At 42.4% G+C, this 22,000-nt stretch overlaps 1 protein-coding gene across 1 annotated transcript in view; it reads right to left on the bottom strand.

Annotated features, from left to right (window-relative positions):
* The window catches only part of Slc9a9 (solute carrier family 9 member A9), a 539,257-nt gene that overhangs the window by 492,479 nt on the left and 24,778 nt on the right, over window positions 1-22,000 (bottom strand). The window contains exons 3-4 of the mRNA XM_034484566.2: window positions 2,652-2,729; window positions 1,059-1,135 (exon numbers count right to left, since the gene is read on the bottom strand). Coding sequence (XP_034340457.1) covers window positions 1,059-1,135; window positions 2,652-2,729 — 155 coding nt within the window. The remainder of the gene's footprint in view (window positions 1-1,058; window positions 1,136-2,651; window positions 2,730-22,000) is intronic.

Here is a 22,000-nt window from a genome sequence, read left to right as displayed (position 1 = left end):
TTTTCTAAGGAACTTTTGCCTAAGAAGGTATAAGAAGGCCAGAGAGAAGGAATAAATTGTGGCATCTGGGGTTCTGTCCCATCTACCTAACAAATGTATGTATGTGTGGCTTGGAGAGTTCTGCCTAAACCACCAAATTTAAATGTATATATGTGTATATGTGTTTGTGTATATGTGTGTATGTGTACATATGTATATATCTGTCTATGTGTCTATGTATCTATGCATATATTTAAATATGCATGAACACTTGTGAAGTTGATGAGATAGGTGGTAGAGCCAGACCAGAGTGTGTGTGTATGTGTGTGTGTATTTGTGTGTGTATTCGTGTGTGTGTGTATTTGTGTGTGTATGTGTGTGCTTGTGTGTGCATGTGTGTATGTGTAAATTTGTATGAGTCTATACGTATTGCCTATGTAAAAGATCTTTTCTTTTTTGCTCACAAATGAGTTGAGTTACTGGCATGAGTTATGTAAAGCAGTTCACCTTTCTTTTCTCTCCGGTTCATGAAGAGTTAATGAGCTGAAATTCTCTGCCCTGGCCTGCGAGAGGTCCTTGAGCTAGAGAGAGAGGAAGTCAGTGCTTATAAGCACAAAATAGTAAGAGAGAGTTACAGAGGAAGAAACCAGCGTTTATTAAAGCACAAATAGTAAGATTATGAGGCCAGGAATCATCAGTCTTTGACCTTTGTCCGATGCTGTGTCCCATCCACCATTTTCCTAAAGGCTGGGGCAGGCTCCCTGCACCTTATGTTGTCATAGGACATAGATGTTGGACTGGGGCTGGAAAAATCTATAAAAATGTGATGTACCTGGTCTGGGGGTGGTACTCAGTGGCAGAAGCCTTGCCCAACATGTTAGTTCCCCAGCATGGTAATACAACAAAACAACTAAAACACAAATCAAGCAAGACAAGTCCCAACATGGTGTACTAGGAAAGACAGACACGCATGCACAGACACATACTTGGGTCAAAGAGTAAGCATCCAGAAGTCTGAGATCCCATCTCAGATTGCTATGTTCCAGCCACCTATAGCTCAGGTTCTGAATATCACTTACCCTATGACCACACAGGAGATGGCTGTTCCCAAGAAGGCATACGTTAAAATGGATCCCAAGTTTTGAAAAAAGTGTCTCTGGGGAGAAAGAGAAAATATTTCATAGAGCACATCTGAATAACCAAGCGGCTCACGCCCTTCCCTGCTCTCATTCTTTACAAATTTTCTTTGGACCTCATCCCTGGGATTTGGTGCACCTGGGCATGCAGCTTAGTAAGTGATTTCTCCACAAAGAAAGAGGAGAAAAGAAAAGCAATGAAAAAAAAATCTAGAAGATGATAGGCAGGGGAAAAATAACCCACAGAAGTGGCTAGGCCCCAGAAGAGGGAAGAGGCTGGCCAATGAGAAGCCAGGGCTCTGGGACAACTAATCAAGACACAGTTGTCAAGATGTGTTTTGCAGACATAACACCTTCAACTTTTCAAATGTTATTCTAAGAAATTTAAATGGCATCTGGCTTTCATGAAGTATTCTGAATTTTCCTCTTCTTCTTGCATCTTCTGAATGTGATGCAATCAAAGATTAAAATCCTGAACTAAATAAATATTTTATGCATGAAACATGAAATGATGGCTACGACTGAGGTAGGGTATGACGAAGGGTGACCTGCAGGAATATAACCTTCTAGATCCTTTCAAATGCTTCTCAGTTAGGAATACTCCCTTCCAGAGTTTCAGGGAGAGCTGAGCAGCCACCATTGACAGCAAGAGGGAGCCTGGAGTCCACAAAACAAATCAACACAAAAAAGCAAAACAAACAAAAAACAACAACAAAAAGTCCCCCCCCCCAAAAAAAAAAAAAAACCAACAACAAAATCCTCCAGGTCTGTAATGAAGAAGCTGCCTGGCTGCTGGATTAGGTGAATCAAAGGGAGGCAGAGGTGAGCACTGGCAGTCTCTAAGGTGGTACCTGGGCAGCAGAGGAGCATCGTGTTCCCTCTCCTCACTCTGTGGCAGTACTACCCACCTAAGTGAAGTACTGACCTGTGACATAGACAGTCAGTCTGTGCCTGAACACTGACTGACAATAACTCAGCAACTGAAACCTGTGGCCTTCAGTGTGAAGGATCACAGTCTTCCTGACTTAAGCCCAGCGTGAACTGTTATTCGAGCTCTTGGCACACAGTCATCTAGAACAACACTGTTTAATGACCAGGTAACACAGGTCACATTCGACATTTATAGACATCCTAGAGGGCCACATTAAATAAACTTTAAAAGGCGAAATGGAGCTTGTTAATGTGTTTTTTTGACATATTATCAATTCTATAGTTTCTTTATGAAATCGGTATCAGACATTATTGAGATGAGTTGCATGCTGTTTTTTAAAATGCTTAGACTTTAATATCTAGCGTGCATGTCACATTTACAGTGCATCTCAGTTTAGACAAGCCACAGAGTTCATTAGCTGTGTGCCACCAAGCCCTGGGTACAGGTCTAATAGATTTAAAAGAATTACAAGAAGGTCAGGGTTGAACATTTATTGCATAATAAATACAATGCTGTTCTTACTATGTAGGAAATTCTATAAAATATTATTTTCATTAGTGTTGGTCAAATTTTCTACTTAATGATAAGAGAGGGGGATGCTTTACCTTCTTCAGACTGTATCCTGCATGAAATATAATGGGGGGCAGCAAAACGTTGAAGAAGATTTCTGGGTCAAACGTCATCTGCCAAAGAAGACAGAAGTAAAGTCAGACATGTGTTCACACAGCAGGTATAGCACTTTTGTGAAGATTGTCTGAAAGCTATATTACCATGCTATTAAATTAGCAAAGAGAAGAATAAGAAAAAAGAAAAAAAATAAAATAAAGCTAGGTGGCAGTGGCCTCAGCAGGAATTCTGGGTTGGAGGCCATCTTGGGCTACAGAGTGAGTTCCAGTACAGCCAGAGCTACACAGAGAAAGCCTGTCTCAAACAAGCAAAGCAACAACAGCAATATATATATATATATATATATATATATATATATATATATATATATATATATTTGTCAATATGGTATCACATAAAAGAATATTTAAGCTAACAACAGAAAATAAAAATCTCTGGGAAAGAAAACTTTCTTTTAACCTGATTAGTCATTCCTAATTTTATTGTATTATTCTAGGTTTTATATTATTTTAATTGTATTATTTAGTTTCATAATCCAGAATGACCTTCAATTCACACTCTTCCAGCCTCAGCCTCTCTAGTACTGGGATTATAGGTATGCACCATGCATAGCTCATTCTTCATGGATCAAGTGTCTTTAATTATGTTTCACTTTTTTCTTGGTTAGTAAGCTGTTATGCTCACATCTTTAGCTCTTGACAAAGATTTAAAGTGTTTCCCAAATAAAAGAACATGTAGAGACTTGGTTTTTCTTTTCTCTATTTTATCACAGTCCAAAGTTTAAAATATACTTCCAAATTGTGGAAAAACACATTTGAAAATGAAAATGTATTTTTCTGGCATTTATCCATTCCTTTTTACTTGTGTTAAACTTAGCAAAAAAAAAAAAAAAAAAAAAAAAAACCAACCCACAAGTATGAAGTATGAACTGATGTGAAATATAATGAAATGAGATGTGAGGATTTTTTAATCCAGTATCTGCTGTGCACTTGACAAGTTGCAAAGAACTCATTTGGTTTCTAAAACTGTCCTACAGTAATCCTCGTCTTCACTTCTTCCTCCCTCTGTCTCTGTCTTTCTCTCTCTCTCTCTGCCTCTCTCTCTCTGCTTCTCTCTCTCTCTCTCTTTCTCTCTCTCTTTCTCTCTCTCTCTCTCTCTCTCTCACACACACACACACCCTACTCATTTCATACCTAAGACCAAATTCCTCAGATGCAAGGATTTCACACTATCATTTGCAAATCTCCCTCTTGTACGCCTTTCCCCTCTCTCCTCTCTGAAGTGGATCTCAGAAGTGGCTCTGCTGTGGGTCTATCTGACTTCTCCATGCAGAGTGCCTCCTCTGTGTGTGTTCATAGCCTTTGGCCCCTCCTGGTAGCATGATTTCTGGCATACTCAGAGCGATGACCGGCTTGCTCAGCTCTTTCTGTTAAATCAGAAGCGTTTCCAGTATTACAGGGATGCCTTATCAAACTGCCTTATGTCCATCCTTCCCTGTGTCTAGATTGTGGCTCAGTATATGTTTACTCAGTTGAAAAGAAGAGAGAATTACTTTTGGGAATCAAAGCTGTTAAAATGGAAGGAACTATGCTTGGCCTCATCACAGGTGAGGATCATTCAGAGGGGCCTCTCCAGGACTCAGCTTGCATCTTGGGACAGTGAAGCCACCATCAGACCTTCTAATTTCCCTCCTACATGCTAATTTCAACTCTGCTCATCTAATTAATACTTCAGGAGAGAATGCAGATACAGCCGAAGCTGCTAACTAAGCCTGGTCCCCTCTCACAAGCCCAATGAGGCACCCACAGATGCCATACTCCCATACCAGTGAGCATCTAGACAGGTCACCTATGCCCCCAACTTCCACCAGAGCCCTATGGTACATCGTCCTAGTTAGGGTTGTCATTGTCGTGATGGAACACCATGGCTAAAGTAAGTTGGGGAGGAAAGGGATTATTTATACATCTAGCCCACTGTCCATCACTGAAGGAAGTCAAGATAGGAGCTTAAAAAGGTCAGGAACATGGAGGCAGGAGTTGAAACAGAGGCCATGGAAGAGTGCAGCTTACTGGCTTGCTCCTCATACCTTGTTCATCCCGACTTCTTATAGAACCCAGGACCACCAGTCCAGGGCTGGAATCACTGACAATGGTCTGGGCCCTCCCCCAGCAATCACTAGTTAAGAAAATACCCTACAGACTTGCCTACAGCCTACAACCTTATGGAGAAATTATTTTCTTAATTGAGGTTCCCTTCTCTCAGATGACTTCGGTATGTGTCAAGTTGACATAAAACTATCACATACATCAGGTTTCTGCTGGAGCCCCATAGTCCTGTTCTCAGAGTATTTTGCTCCACTAGTTTCCTCAACATCAGTTCATCAAGCCCATAAGAACTCTGACAGTTTGACTTATCTTTCCACACCAAGCCTAGAGGTTACTAGGGAATCTAGATAGTCATAGGTTAGCTGTTTGCATAGGTCCCAATTTCAGGGCCTATCAGCTACAGGTCTTGGATCCCCATAAGCTCTCCCTCAATCAAGAATGGGGACCGTGGGTGTTTTTTAGCCTAGCTTGCTGTGTGTGCCTCCTTCAGAGAGTTTTTATATGTGAGGGAGACTAACAGAGCTTCTTCTGGCACAGCAGTGGCCTCAGTCATGCCCTCCTGGTGTCCCATCTCAGTCACCATTTCACCCACATAATTCCAGTTTCCAGCACTGAAAGGGAAACGTCTTCAGCAAAGAGCACTTCCCTGTGTGTTGCTCTGCATCATATGTAATTTATTCCCAATGAGAGTTGAAGATATTTTGCAGGAGTTATTTTTGGACGTACTGAATACCTAGGAGGCCTTCGGCAAGAAAATAGCCCCCAACTCACTCCCTCCTATGCTATCTAAACTCAGTCAGTACCAGGTTGTAAGTGACCAAACACCCCTGAGAAATATAAAAATCCAGCATAGAGGAAAAAAAATGGAAGAGATGTCTTCTTGGCCTTTGCTATTCCAAAGACATTTTTCATTCCCAGAGACATGGTGCTGTACTCTGGGTAACATTTCATTGAGTACCCACACGAAAACTGAGATGCCAATCTTACATCACTGTGACTCATGACTACGTCACTCATTCTGAGAGATGTACTGGGTTCTAAAGATGAAATGTCAAACCCATTTCACAGATGAGAAAATGGAGACTGAGCTATTTTGAGGTGTCTTAGCTTGTCTACGTCAGGCAGCTGGAATTCTAGATGCAGGTTTCTATCTCCAAGGCCTTTTTGTTTACAACATTCCTCCACACACCACATGCTAAAAACCTTACCTTCTAATATCATAAATTAGTTAGATTTACAATGCCCGATATCATCTGAGGAGACATTGTCAAAAAATAAATAAATAAATAAATAAATAAATAAATAAATAAATAAAAAGTTTCTGTTGACTGATTGTGGAACTTTGGAAAGTTCTCCTCAGTGTGGCTGTTGTTGAATGAATGGCTCCTGCCTGAGAGGAAGACTCATTTGTCTGCATGTGTCTTAAAGGCTCTCTTTGTGTACTCCTGTGCTAGACAGTGTGACTAAAATCTAGACTCCAGAGCAGTAGTTCTCAGCCTGTGGGTTGTAACCTCTCAAGGTGGCCGGGTATTAGATGTTTACGTTATGATTCATAGCAGTAGCAAAATTACAGTTATGAAGTAACAACAACGGAATTTTATGGTTGGGGTCGCCACCGCATGAGGAACTGTGTTAAAGAGTTGCAGCGTTAGGAAGGTTGAGAACCATTGACCTATCGCCTCCCTGCTGGTTTGAAGGCAGACAAAACTAACTGGCCGATCTCTGTGAATTAAACTGACTAACACACTTTCTAAGGGACAGTGAGTTTTGTGAAGAAAATGACCCAGGCTATGATGTCCAATAGGCCCTCATGAGGACTCCTGATGAGACACAGGCCCAGGAAAAAGAAAGAACCCAGGTGAGATAGGTCTGACCTAATGCTTTAAGATAATGGTTCTCAACCTTCCTAATGCTGTGACCTTTTAACACAGTTCCTCATGTCATGGTAACCCCCAACCACAAAATATTTCATTGCTACGTCATGATTGTAATTTTTATACTGTTATGAATTTTAATGTAAATGTAAAATTTAATGTAATGTATGATCCCTGTGAATAGGTCACTTGACCCCAAAGGATTTGAAGGGTTCTACCCACAGGTTGAGAGCTATATCCAGGCTTGGTGCTAGGGAAAAGAGAGGATCTTCTGGGGTGCCAGGAGATAGTATGGACAGCTGACAAACAGGCAGTAAGGAAGATAGGAAGGGAGAATTTTTTCTTCTAGGACTCTGAACTTCAGAAGCAAAGGAAGCCTTAGGCCCATTTTTGCTCCTCTAAACACACACACACACACACACACACACACACACATAAACATACATACAAAGAGAGAGAGAGACAGAGAGAGAATATTTCACATTATATGAATATAGTTAAACTCATCATTTTGTTTTGTGCATTGCCTTGCTCAAAAAAAAAAAAAAAAAAAAAAAAAAAAAGTCCCTCTGAAGGCAGCAATCTCCACAGAGCATAAAATTGGTAATGTTCACCCAATGTGTATCCACTATTCTCAAAAAAGTTAGCCTAAGTCTAGCAAGGTTTGTGCTTTAGAATTTATTCTTAGTTCCAACCCCCAAATCCCTTATGATCTAGAATCCTCATTACATAGATTATCTAGGAAAGTCTTAAGAGTGTGGGCCTGAATCACAAACCAAGGAGCATGCATGGGCTGGACTTAGCCCCTCCACCACATATGCAACAGATGTACACCTCGGTCTTTATGCAGATCTCCCAACAACTGGAGCGGGGCTTACCCTGACTCTGTTGCCTGTCTGTGGATTCTGTTGCCCTGACTGGACTGTCTTGGCTGGCCTCAGTGGGAGAGGCTGAACCTACATAAAGAGGATGAGGCATCTCCAGCAAGAGGATGTGAATAAAGATCCAATCAGATCAATAAAATCATTTAACAGGTTAAGGAAGAAAGAAAGAAAGAAAGAAAGAAAGAAAGAAAGAAAGAAAGAAAGAAAGAAAGGAAGAAAGAAAGAGAAAAAGAAAAAGAGTGTGGGCCTAAGAGACATGCTGCTTGGCTCCAAATCCCATCTTCTTAGTCTGTAGCTGCTTACTCTTCTACTACCTTGATGTCTTTACTGTACAATAAACACAACGGATACTTTGTATACAGATGATGTCGTTAGAAGGACTAAGTGATAATACCCGTAAAGCCCTTCAACATTTCCTGGTGCCTAGTTAGCAGTTCTTAAATGTTTGTTATTAATTATTAATAAAACAAAGGACTAAGGATGTTCAAGTAGCGGGCCTGCAAGAAGACTCAGTGGGTTTCTTAGGCTTACTATTGTTGTGACGAAACACCATGACCATAGCAACTTGGGGAAAGAGAAATTTATTTGGCTAAAGTTTTCACATCACCGTTCATCACTGAAGAAAATCAGAACAGAAACTCAAGCAGGGCAGGAACCTGGGGGCAGGAGCTGATGCAGAGGTCATAGAAGGGTGCTGCCTATTGGCTTGCTCCCCAAGGCTGGCTCAGCCTGCTTTCTTCTAGAATGCAGGACCGCCAGCCCAGGGATGGCACCACCCACAATGGGCTGGGCCTTCCCATGGGCGGGGCCCTCCTACATCGATGGTTACTTAAGAAAATGCTCCAGCAGCCTGATTATGGAGGCATTTTCTTAATTGAGGTTTTGTCCTCTCTGATGACTTTAGCTTGTGCTGAGTTGACATAAAACTATCTGGCACAGTGGTTAAAAGTGTTTGGGGCATAGCCTGCGTATGACATTAGTGATGTACATAGTATCAAGAGAAAACTGACTTCCACAGTCGGCCCTCGATCTCCACTCGTGTACTGTGACATATGTATACACATATACACAGTAAATGAACAAGTAAATGTAAGAACAAAATCCTAGAAAATGTTCAAATAGACTTTTAAAATGTATTCATTTATTCTTGTTGACATACAAAGCATTAGGTTTCATTTTGGCATTTCCCAAACAAGTTTTTTTTTTTTTTTTTTTTCTCCACAACACAGGGGCATTTTTATTTTTCTTTATTTTCAAGATTATACTAATTACACCATTTCTTCTCTTTTCTCCCCCAAGCCCTCCTATATACTGCCTCCCTGCTTGCTTTCAAATTCATGGCCTTTTTTTCATTGTTATTGCACACACATATGTATATACACATATATTCCTACATAAAACCTGCTGAGTCTGTATATCTTGTATGCATGTTTTCTGGGGTGATCATTTCTTATCACATAATCAGGTATGCTCTTCCTTGGGGAAGACTATTTCTATACTAAAAATACAAAACAAACAAACAACAACAACCAAGCCCAAAACTCCTCTATTTTCAGGATCTCCTGACCTGTCTAAAGTGTGGGTAGAGATTTTAACGTTCCCTCTAGGTCAACGCTTCCCGAGCTGGCCCACTACACCTTGCTCTAGATCTGCAAGACAGCTGTGAGTGTTCCAAGCAGAGAAGAGCATCGCTCAAACTGGAGGGATGAGCATACAGCCCTGACCATCTGGAAGGAGGAACGCTCAGTGGCAAGACCTCCTCACAGGAAAACCCTTGCTTGCTTCTGCTGCTTTCCTGCAGAAATTGGGCTAGCTGCCAATGCAGAATTTTTCAATAATCAGAATAGCCGCTCCCTGCACGCGGGTTAACTACCTCGCCACCGGATTATAGTTTCTGGAGCAGCCAGATGAGGCTGGCAGGCGGAGAGTGGCGCGCCGCACGGGAGGATTTATTTGTGTATACAAACAGATTTGTGTTCCTTTCAGCCTAGCTCTAGGCTTAGTTGCAGATAAATCAGAGTTCTGGGAGTGACTCCAATCCAGACAATTTCTCAGAAATGGCTGGATTTGCCGCTGTTCCAGCCTCCACTGGAAATCCCACATGCCATTTCCCTCAGACTTGTGCTCAGACCATGGCCCTGGTAGTGAACTATTCATTTTTTTTTTTTTTTAATTAAAACACTGGATCCTAAGCAATGGGTGAAAGAGAAGAGCAGAGAGGTAAAATGCCCCAGTCAAGGATTTACATATGTCTTTCAAGACACAAATTACAAATTGGACCTTCAGACCCTGACCATCAGAACTGGAAGTTGGCCATTAGCCACTTGGCATACTGAGCTCTTGAACTGGAGGATTGAACTCTTACCTCTAACACTGGTGGCCAGTCGAAATCAGGTAGCATATTAATATTTGCACAGTCAGCAAGACTCCATAGTCTCATTGTTTAGTTTGCAAACATTCTATTTCACTGTTCAACATGTGCCTGGTTTAAAACAACAGACCTGAGACTCTGAGATGCAAGCATTACCTGTGTTTTAAGAAGACAAATTTTTTAAGCACCAATATTGAATCTTAAAGACAACCTGGGGACAGCAGACTATCAGTCTGTTCACAATGGTGCAGTATATTTAAAATGCTATTTTGCATAGGAACCAGTATTTGACTAAAACGGCCCACACATATGTTTCCAAAGATAACCAGCTAGAAAATTTCCAAGAACAGAAAGAATATTCTGAGCTTAGTCCTCGAGGTTCTGGAAGGTTACAGATCCAAAACTGTGCTTGGGCCTGAGAATGCAATGAGTCACCATGCTTGTCTGACAAGACATGCCAATGTTCCACTGACCTACTAAGTAAAGAAGCACTAAAGTAACCACACTGGCAAAAGACTATGATTGATATGGCCTAGTCCTTCCAAAGACATCTTTTAAAAACAGTATTTCATCACATCTGACAACATTCCAGCGTGGTAGCTGGTAAATGCAATTATCCCTATTTTCCGGAGACAGGAGAAGAAATTAATGGCCCAGTGTCAGTCAACAGGACAGGGACATCACTGGGAATTGAATGTGTATATGTGGGCCAACTAAATGTGTACTTTCCAAGGGAACTAAGTTCATATATTTAAGGAAGATTTGGGACTAAGAACTAGGATTTTATTATTTGGGGGAATAGTTGATTCCTTTGGACAAGTAAAAACAGCCAGCAAAATGGTATGTTCAGTCATCTCCAATGTCTCAGCCATTGAAAACTTAGCAGGGCCTCTTGGTACAAAGACTCTAAAGATATATAGTATAACAGATTGGTATTATTATAAAGGCTATAAAGAAAGAAAGGCTGCAAACTTCACAGCTGTGGCTCAAGGCTCTGAGGTAAGCTGTACTTTGCAGTTCTCTGGCACAGAGACGCCACTCTGAGAGGGCTGGCCTATGGGAAGTCTTGAGATCAAAGCGGCAGATGAGCTGGAGGTTGTGGTATGAGTGAGGGTCTATCCCTGGGTCCCTACGCAGTGTCATGCTCAGTCACAAGCTATAGGCCCCATGGGCCAGGGTGTTCCGAGCCACCAGGGAAGCAAGAAGCTTTCGTGAGTTCAGTAACATCTGGTAGCAAGTAACTTAAAATAATTTTAAATAGTAAAATGAGTGAAGATATGTCGAAAAGCAGAATCCATGACCTGCATGCATTTTTTTAATGCACATCCATGTTAAAGAAGACTTTACACTCGGATGACCTTGAGCGCACAGCTGGCGACGACTCACGGTTATGCTCGTCTTTCCTCTAGCACACTTAGCTTTGGTGTGAACTACAGAAGTGAGAGAAAGGGAAGACTGGAAATACTTAATGGGACTATGCCATAGCACTAGTCAAGTGAGCTTGGTCTTCGCTTCCAACTTCTCTGAGTTCTGTTTCTTTTCCTCGTTTGCACTGTGTGTCTACCAGCTAGTAGCTTCAGAGGAGAAATGAATGGAGGACTCTGATGGCTATAGATCCAAATCTAAATGAAAGAAAATGCTCATGGTCCAGCAGTTGGAGAACCAGACCTAAGACACTCTCAAATCCACTGGTACTGATTTTGAACTCTCTTCACTCAAAGATGAAGAAAAGTCAAGATACTTTTATAAACAGGACCAAACATCAAATGGATACTGGGAATACAAATTTGCATGATCTCTTAAGTGGTATAATTTGACAGCTATGCAAATATTGTCTATACACACTTGATCTGGCAATATCTAATCTGAATTTTTTTCCCCAAATAGACTTGCACACATGGGGATCCCACAGAGCATAGAAGATGGTGGGATGGCCCATGGCCTGGTTAGTCCACTGTGACATAATCCACAGTTGACACTTGAGGCGACACTTTAGGAAAGCTAAAGAAACAACCTATAAATCAATAAAATTGCTTTTAACCATCCATCAGTTCCAAAGGACAAGGGGCAGAGCTGCACGCCTGGCACAGGAAGCTGAAACTGCCCAGGACGCACACGAGACATTCCCTCTTTGTCCAGACATGTCGACTGTTTCCTCACTATCAGGTGGTGGTGTATGTCTGAATTCCAGCTGAATCCAGTTAAAAGCGATACCTACTCCTTCCATGTGGGTCTTCCATCTTTGCTAATCTCTCTCTCTCTCTCCCCTTTCTCCCTGAATCCCTCCAGTGTAACCTCCCTACCCACCTTGCTTCCCATGTCCACACTTCTGAGCTCCCATCCATCCGCTTCTCTACTGGCTGCAAAATGAGGCCAAGAGAAAAGACATTGAATAAAGGCATCAACATCCCATCATGTACCTTTGAATCTTTTAAATGCTGAGTCATATGGCTGTCTCACCTACTCAAAGAATACAACGTTTTATTCTATGCCCCCTCCCCTTAGCAAGCTAAGTCCCTTGAGATTAGTTTGCAGAGACATCAAAGTTGAGCTGAGCAAAAGGAAAACATTGTCAGGTTGCAGTCACCAAAGCCAGCACCAGGGGACGGTTAGTGCTAAAGGAGGTGGCTCTGACAGAATGAGAAGAAACAAAGCCAGGAGACAGCTCTTCACTCAACAAGGATTTGCTTAAAATAAACTGGGCATATGGCAGAGAGGATTAGCAGGGCTTAAGGTTGAAATAGAGAGGTAAAAATGAAAGAAAAAAAAAAAAAAAAAGAAGAAGAGACCTAAGTTTTTACACCTGGTTGAGTGACAGTGAATGTGGCAGCGGCTGACTCGGTGGGGGCGGGAAGGTCAGGACCCCAGGCCTCCAGAGCTTTGGCTCACTGAGCCTGGCTGTCTGCAACACTTGGAGTAGTGAACTTGATGGAAAGGTCAGAGCCAAGGAGAAACACTCCAGAATCACCGGAGTGCAGCAGGGTCTCTGGGGAGTGAGTGTCATGGGAAGAAAAAGATAGAAGACAAGGCTGGGATGGGGGTCGGTGGGGACGAGGATGGTGAGAGAAAGAGAGAGACCGCCAGACAGAGGTACAAAAACAGGATGAGAGAGAGAGAGAGAGAGAGAGAGAGAGAGAGAGAGAGAGAGAGAAAGGGAGAGATGGACAGAGACAAGCAGAGACTGACAGAGGCAGAAACGAGAGATAGACAGGATAGACAGAGGGAGAGACAGACAGACACCGAGGAGGCTGAGATGTGAGAGAGGCAGACAGACAAAGAGCTCAGCTGCAGAAGAGCTCAATAACGAGCTACAGAAAGCTGCTGCTGCTGCATGCAGGTGCCAGCATCAGTGACAGATGCACAGGGAGGCTGGGGCTTTGTGTACATAACCTTGTTCTCAGAATCATTTCTTAGCACCACATCTGGGACACATTTTTTTTTCCCAGTTATTCACCGTCTATGTGAAATTCAATCACTTCAGACAGGGACAAGAATGCAAACCTCCAAAATGAGCTGTGTTTTGCTCATGATTGATTTCCCCGAGATCCCCTGAGATGGGGTGGGAAGGGACCAACTTGCCCCACCCTACCCAGATGTCGGCTACTGAAGCAGCACCTGGAGAATGGTATTTCTTGGTGTGGAGGCATTGCGGATCTTTTTCGGTTGCCTTCCATGGAGAAGTGGGTACAGGGGTTATGGAAGAAGTACGTGCTGAAAAAGCAGGTACAGTGGGCTCCAGGCCCTTCTCTCTGGGAGTGAGTGTCTTTAAGAACCTGGCAAATAGAGACTAGACATAAGAAAGGGGACAGGGGAGGAAAATAAAGGGACAAAGATGGCAAACAGGAAAGGGGAAGAATGGAGGCTGAACAGGGGTGTAAGCAAAGTTAAGAGGTTGACAGAGCTTTGGTTTAAGCATTAGAGCATGCAAATGATGAGCGACTGCCTTTAAATCAGGGACATCTTACTCAGGACAACGAGACTGTGGCTTGGCCACACTAAGAGATGACTATTCATGCAGAAAACACTCTTACGTTTCTCCAGATTTGCATGCAGAGTCCTTAAATCTTAAATGTATTGGTCATTTGTCAGAGAGTAAGGATGTGATTTACGTGGCCTGGTGGTTTATAGACACAGGACTGTCAGAGGCAGGGATCTTTAAAGGAACTACGTCATATGAGAGGCAATGGGAGTGGGGTGTTTATCCTGTGCCTGTTCATCACCCGCCAGGGTTCAGCTTCCCTTCCTACCCCAGATCAGCTCTCCTTCCTGTCTGAGCAGCTTGCCTTCACTTGTACTACACTCTATGAGGCTGTCTTAGGCTTTTATTGAGTGTAAAATCTAGCAATCAAGTCATATGTCAAGTCCTGGTCACTTGAGGGCAGCACCGGGCTGGAAAATCCTAAACTACAACCCATTCTCTTTTATTTTATTTCTGGTCTTAATTTTACTTCGAGATTCTTTTTATGGGGGTGATGATCTTTTAGATAGGACTATGCAGACCTGGATAATTCAGTACCTGCTACGTAAGCCAGGTTGATCTCAAATTTGTAGCAATCCACTGATGTCAACCTACCAAGTGCTAGGATGGCAGGCATGCAATCCACCCAGCTTACTGAAAATTTTAAGTGATGTGTGTCTGGTTGAAGTCTATCTTCACCTCAACCAGGAAGGAAGGCACACAGGACAGTCAGTGCCCTTTAACTCCTCAGACATATTCTTTCATTTTGAAACATGTATCAGTAAACAATTATCAGTATCGTGCATTGTCTACATTGTAGGAATTCAGTACAGATCCTTTTGTATTCTGGTCTGTACTTCTGACATCAATTATTTATATTAATGAACGTGTGGATCTTGTCTAGTGTTGAAACTGTCTTGGAACATTCTATTGGTTGACTAGATCAAGATTTGGGGACTTTGTTGTCTGATAGACAGTTGGGTGGATTCTTATCTTTCACCGATAGTCTTAAATGCCTTTCTAAAAGTGAACTGTTAAACAGCTACAAGGACTGTCTCTACAGATGCTACTATGGTCATACCCACTTATACTCCCACAGGAGACTCTTATATTCTAGTCAACACTTTGTATTGATAGTTTCCTAATTTTTTGATCAATATTAGACATCACATTGTTTGATTTGTTTCCCATTACTAATGAAATAAGCATATTTATTTTGCTTGTTGGCCTTTTATCATATTTCTTAAAAAAAATTCCTGGTCATATCTTTTATCCAGTTCTAGTTTTCTTTACTGATTTGTTAATTCCCAGAGTGTGGTTACAATTCTGTTTAGTTACTTATATTTAAAATACATTCTTCTAGTCTTATTATCTCCATAGACAATTTGTGTTTTTAATATTGCTGACAGTCTCATAACTTTAATGTGAAATTTGTGCATTTTTATATTTGAGTTACAGTGATTTTTTCTATATTCTGATACTGCATCTATATTTTCCCCTCAATTTCACCATTTTTGTATTGTATTGTACAATTAGGTCTTTAATGCATGTGAAATTTGTATGTTACAGACATGAAAGGGGGACTCACTCATTTTCTGCCAATTGTTCCAGGGAAGGCCTGGTTTTAAGTCATTCATCCTTTCCCTCACTGATTGCTGTTGGCTTTGTGGCTGTCTGATGCTTTTCCAAAGATACAGGAGGCATTTATTTCAATAAATATTTTATGCCTGCTATCAGGAAGATGGCCCACTTAGCGCTTCAGAAAGCAGGAAGTTTTAGAGAGATGCTATTCACTAAAATGTCACTCATACCAGTGACAGTTTCAAAAGAATAGAAATATCAAACAGGAGTCTACTCACTACACTGGAGTTTCTAAATATCTGAGAGAAGGTGTAAGTTTAAGTAAACACAGGAAGGTGCCAAGTTCTAGAGTTTTCTGAACATCCTAGAAATAAATACACATAATAATATAGTCCGGATGTCTAGATACTCATGGTGGTTTATAATATTGTAGAATTGTTGGCATTCTTTCTTTTCAAAATATACTTTTTGGCCTATCCAAAATGGACATTTTGTGATATTACCAGGATGTTTTAGCGAAAATGTAATAAAATTTATATCACAAATAATAAAAATTATACACATTACAATCAAACTAGAACAACAAAGAAGAGATTACATATATGTGTATATATATACATATATGTTCATCATAATAATTAACAAATATGATAATTATATTTCCATGATGTTATTTTTTTTTTGGACTTCCTTTACATGTAGCAACTCAGTTTTTCCTTCTGCAGTGTGTTGCCCCCACCCTCAGTAAATTGTCACTGTCATGGTATGTCACTGTGGGGATGGAGCTTTGAGGTCTCATATATGCCTAAGCTCTGCCCAGTGTGCAATCTAGTCTCCTTCAGCTGCCTTTGGATCAAGATATAGGACTTGTGGCTCCTCCAGCACCATGTCTGCCTACATGCTGCCATGCTTCCTGCTATGATGACAATGGACTGAACCTCTGAAACTGTAAGCCAGCCCCAATTAAATGTTTTCCTTTATATAGGCAATAAAACATTTTATTGCCATGGTCATGATGTCTCTTCACAGCAATAAAACCCTAATGTGACATGCTTCCTCTAACAAGGCCACAAATCCTGATAGTGCCACTCCCCATAGGCCAAGCATTCAAAGACATAAATCTGTGAGAGTCAAATCTATCCAACATGCCACAGGAAGAAAAACTGAGTGGCTACATGGAAAGGAAGTTTGAAAGCTATATCACATCATGGAAATATAATTTGTTATACTGTTACTTATTATGATGAACTGACGAATTGTAAATGCGTAGGCAAGACACTTCCCAACAACCTTTGTAGTTAAATAGTGTGAAATGCCTTGCTCTTACATGTTGGGAGCCGACTTTAGCAGAAAGCGGCTAGATCAACTTTGTAGCCATCTGGAACCATATACCCTGACGAAAGATTTGGTTTTCAATAGCCTACAACAGCTGAAGCACACTCTGATATCCCACATATTTTGTGTTGCTGTTTACTGGCCCCAGCTGCAAGGTGCACGTGGTAGTCACGCCTGCAAGGCATTGCAGTTCACGTGCTGTCCACGTGCTATCTACGCCATACATGCCTGTAAGGCACACGTGCTATCCACACCTGCAAGGCATTGCGGTGCACGTGCTGTCCACGCTATAGACACCTGTAAGGCTTACGTCATATCAACACCTGCAAGGCACGTGGTATCCACGCGCCTACAAGGCACGTGGCAAAAGCCTATAAATAGCTCCGAATTCCCTTCAATAAACGAGACTTGATCAGAATCTCTGTCTTGTCTCCATTCTTCGCGTCTCTTCCCCTTTATCCCCACTCTCTCTCTCGCTAGACCCTGACCCTCGGACCGGAACGGGCAGTACGGGCTGCAACAGTTTGGCGTCCAACATCGGGCTCCAGTAAGCGCAACACTTACAGATGCAAAATGAAAGCCCTGGTATGGGATTTGCCAAAGTCACATACTGGTAAGCAACATGGTCTAGACTCCAGCTATCATTTCCAGCTCACAGTGAGCTCCTACAAAGGTCCAAATGTTATTTTAAGTCCTTCTCATGTGTCTTCTTATTTGCAACCATGATGGCCCTGCACTGTAATCAGAAATATCTGGATTTTTAAAATGAGGAGATTGGACTTAAGGAGGTTACATAGAATTCCTAAAATCATATAGATGTAAAGTAACATTTGAACCGAGCCATAGAGCTCAGGGAATGTGGCCTCTCAGCCATGGTGTCTCTTCTGCACCCAGAGGAAGACTGAGGTCGCCCAGTCAGCTGCTACCTGTGTCTCTCATTTTTTGCCATGTATTAAGTTTTCCAGATGACCATTGTAGCACCAAACCTGCAGCCTGGACAGGCTCCTGTCTTTTGCTTAAGTTTTTTGGTCTCACACACCTATGTGACTCTTTTCTGAGGTAACCTGTATGGCCTGGCTGCACACAATACCTCTTGTCCTCTCCTGATCAAACGTAGCCTCTCCCTTCACTCTCAAGTTCCTGTCTGTGAGGCAAATGCAACAGCTGCTTCCTTCTGACCCCAGATGTCAAGACTTCTGACCTTTTCACCAACTTTGCTCTGGGCACACTGCTTCTGATCTCTTCATGAGGCGGTGGCCAGCCATGCCTCACAGTCTGTGATTTAGTCGTGACATGACAGATCAACGCTCAGACTGATATGAGAGGATATAGAGTAAAGAGCCTCTGAACCAGAGGACCTACTCTCCCATCTTTCCAAAGTGACCATTCCTCAGGACCTGTGCACCAAACATAGTCTTCCATCAAGAGTGACTTCTTTTTCTCCAGTCTGGAGTTGATCTTTCTCTTGGCCAACCTTGATACCTCAGGCCAATGACACTGTGCTTCTCCTATTCCAGACACAGGGGAACCTCAGCCCCATGGTTTCTTTCTAAGCCTGGCAACTGTTTTGAGTTTTTCTTATCCTTACCAGGCTCAGCTATGAATTGTGCATACAGCTTCCTTATCATAAGATCTCACCAGGGAGCAACTGGCCTGGGGAAGCTGAACTGGGAGGGACTGAGTCAGCAAAAAGCACGGTCAGAGCAGGCAGGATGGAGGGGGTGAGAGGGGAAGGAGTGCATGCTGACATCAGCAGAAGGAATGATTAAAATGAGGCAATGCATTTTTAAATGGTGCATTTGCCTTAAAAATGGTGCACAAAACAAGCAGCATCTAACTTCCTCCATCGAGCCACCTCAGACCTCTCAGTCTGGGGGAAGTAAATGCCGGTCAAGGGCAAATGTTGCAGAAATAAGAAATGAAAGAAGACTAATATTTACAATATGTCTGACATGAAACCTGCATTTTCATATTTAGCTTTGAAAAGCAAACCTTTGCCATAGGTATCCCTCACCTCTACATTACAGATAAGGAACATTTTGCTCAGAGAAATGAAGCTTAGGGTCCTGTTCCTGGGAGTGGCAAAATGAGGCTCAGTCCTGGGTCTCACTGGAAGACATAATGCACTTTCCTGAATCATATTAGAGGGCGTGAAGTTCTACCTACAGCAGCCATTGTGGGAGATGGACATTTTAGGGAGATAAAAACTGAGATGTTTGGATACTTCCAATTATCCTAAAAATATAATTACTTAAGCAAATCTCTATTGGCAAATCTTCTCTCCTGAGGGAATACAATCTCAAGAGCTTGGTTTAAAACATTTTCATATATATATATATGGCATAAATATTTCTCTTGTGGCCCATTTCATGCTGTCAAATTTAACAGTTGGCTCACCAGACTCGAAAAATATACTGAACAATCAGTTCACAAGAGCTGGGACATGGCTGCTTCCACATTGCAGTGGGATCTCTGAGTCCTGCTTTGCAGTAACTAACAGGTATGATTTGGGGACATAAAATCGGGCCCGAGGGTGTCAATATTGTGACACTGTGAAGTACCAGTAGATTAGTGGTCTCTCTTGGTGAAGACCTTGCTGCTCCTGCTGCAAGGGATGTGATCAGTCTATTCAATGGCTGCCAAGGCTGCAGAGCCACTTCTCCCAGGGTCACTCCCTTTCCAGAATGTCTCCTATCCAGACACAGAATAAGGTTTGGTGTTCAGGTTTGGTTTGTTGCTATGTATTGTAATACTAACTGCGGGGTTCCCAAGGCCTGGTTGCTCCAGAGACAAAAGAGTCCACAGGTAGACCCAAGCGAGCTTATATGACCTTACCCCCAAGTTATCCCTGAATGGTGAATAAAGTTGCCTACAGCCAATAGCTGGGCAGAATAGAGATAGGTGAGGTCTTGGGTTACCAGGCTTGGGGTTGCTTGGAGAAGACCATGAGGTATGAGAGAGGAAGGTGAGAAAGAAGGAAGACTCCATGGGTTAGGAGTCAAGAAGCATGGCCATGAGGGCTGGCCAATTGGTGTTAAGAGCAGCCCAGATGAAACATAGTAAGTAATAACTTGGGGTTATTGATAGGAAATAGATTTTAATAGCATAGAGGGTAGCTATCTGCCCAGCTTTAGTGCTGATAAAGACTTATAATAAATCAAAGGTCACATGTGTCTTACCTGGAAATTAAATAATCAAAGGCGGGGTAGAAGCCCCTGATTGGGATTAAATATTTTCCACAACAGTTTAGTCCTTTAGGGGCGGGGCTACAGGGTTGAGATGAGGCTGGCTCTGAGGCCCTGCTCATTGCAGAACCACAGCTTCCCAAGGAGACAAGCAAAATCCTTGGCCTGTTTCTCCTCTCACATCCTGCTGCTCTCACCCCTCTTCCTCCTCTAGTCAGAAGTGCAGTCCCTAGGCACTGATGCCCCTGTTCTCCAAATGCTGCTTCTGCTTTGGGCCTATGCTTCTCTGGGAGCTCAATAACAGGCAGAAGGAAAGGCAAGATTAACCTGACTTGTGGTATCAAGTTCAGCCTGAGGCAGAACTTAGTCAGGGCCCTGTAGGCCTTGTGAAAAGAAATGACCTGAGAGACACTGGGGTGGAGCTTAGGGGTAGAACACTTGTTTAGCATGAATGAGCCGGTGGGTGCTAACCCAGTACCAAATAATAATGATGATGATGATATAATAATAAATTTTTTCAGAGAAGAATTATATGAGAGGAGCAGTAGAACGTCCCCTCCATCCCAGCTTAAGTCAAGCCAGCTGCCTGACCAGCATCCTTCAGTTCAGCTGGCTCTGTGTCTACTACCCCAGCTGCTGAAGCAATTAGGGAGGAGCTTCTGGCAGGTGGCCTGAAGAGGAAAGTGGAGAGTGCAATGGGACAGAGCTTTATGTAACTGCTCCCTGGGGACCAGTGATGATGACAGTGCAGCTCTGTCAGTTTTGTGTTTTTGAAGGAGCCAAGCAAAAGGAGAGTCAGTGAAAGATCCATTTCAACTTCATCTACTGGGGCTCAGCCTGTAATAAGAAGTCTCCTTCCTCTCCTGCTCCTTCTGTGTCTCCCTTATTCTCGACCTTCTCGTCAATCTCTCTGTCTCCCTTTTCCCTGACAGAATCTTTGAAGGTGAGACTTGTCTGGTCCTTTGAGTAGCAAAAACCATTTCAGAGCCCATGTATTTTACCCTGAGGATAAACCTGTAACACACTTCATTACAAAATAGGCAGCAGTTAAGACAGGACGTCATGGCAGTGACAGGTAGCAACTCACAGCAGAAACGGACAGATACCTACCTGCAACTATCTATTCATGTGCCAAGATCTACAAAGTATCGACCATGTGACGGGCACTGGGAGCCCGGTGTGGCAGAAAGCAGACCCAGGCCCTGATTCCTGGAGGCTTTGCAAGTTTGGGGATGAGGGACATTAATCAAAGCACCATAGACTGAAACTTATGAGATTACTGAATATAAGAGGAGAATGAATGAATGCTATCAGGTAGGCCTGAGACTGTGCTTGTGACACAAAATAACTTGATTCTGGAGTATAGTGGCATGAGGTCATTTAAGATAGGGACATGTGCTCCTGCAAGTTGACTTCCATTTATCAACTTATCTGGTTACCTTGTTGTGTTCTATTATCAAGGCTTGGAATGAACCAAGACTGAACTGGTTAAAGTAAAAATACAGTTCTCATAAAATATGTGACATTTTTGATCCCTAATGTGAAGTGTCCCATGTTCTACGGAGAACTAGCAAGGAGAGGAGAATTCTTAGTTTGCTTTTGACTAATCCTTAAAATTTTTTACTTTTATATATGGGTTATAATATAGGGCATTCTTTGCATGAAATTTGTAAACAAATAGGATTAAAGTCGGTGCACCAGGGCGTTTTACTGAGTTTGTGTTTACTGTTATGGTTTAGGTATGGTCACATTGTGACAGAAGGCTGTTCCCCAGAATCACTTTGACAGACTGTGGATCCTTTGGAAAGTGGAGTCTAAATCCTGGGGTACTTCTCACACAACCCCCTTGAGTTCTTTAGAGATGTCTGTTACAATAAGAGGAAAGCCTGACCATATGCGCCCCCCCCACCTCTGCTCCTGTTTGAAGTGTGACCATATTTTCCTGAATGTTCTGCCACTGTGAAGTGATACCATCTGTTGCCCTCACCTCAGACCATCCCAGTGGGACTGCTTCTTTATAACAATTTACAAGTT

Source organism: Arvicanthis niloticus, chromosome 21 (assembly GCF_011762505.2).
Source record: "Arvicanthis niloticus isolate mArvNil1 chromosome 21, mArvNil1.pat.X, whole genome shotgun sequence".
Classification (NCBI taxonomy): Eukaryota; Metazoa; Chordata; class Mammalia; order Rodentia; family Muridae; genus Arvicanthis; species Arvicanthis niloticus.
Note: the sequence above shows the minus strand (reverse complement) of the source record. Positions and strands in the feature narration are given on the sequence as shown.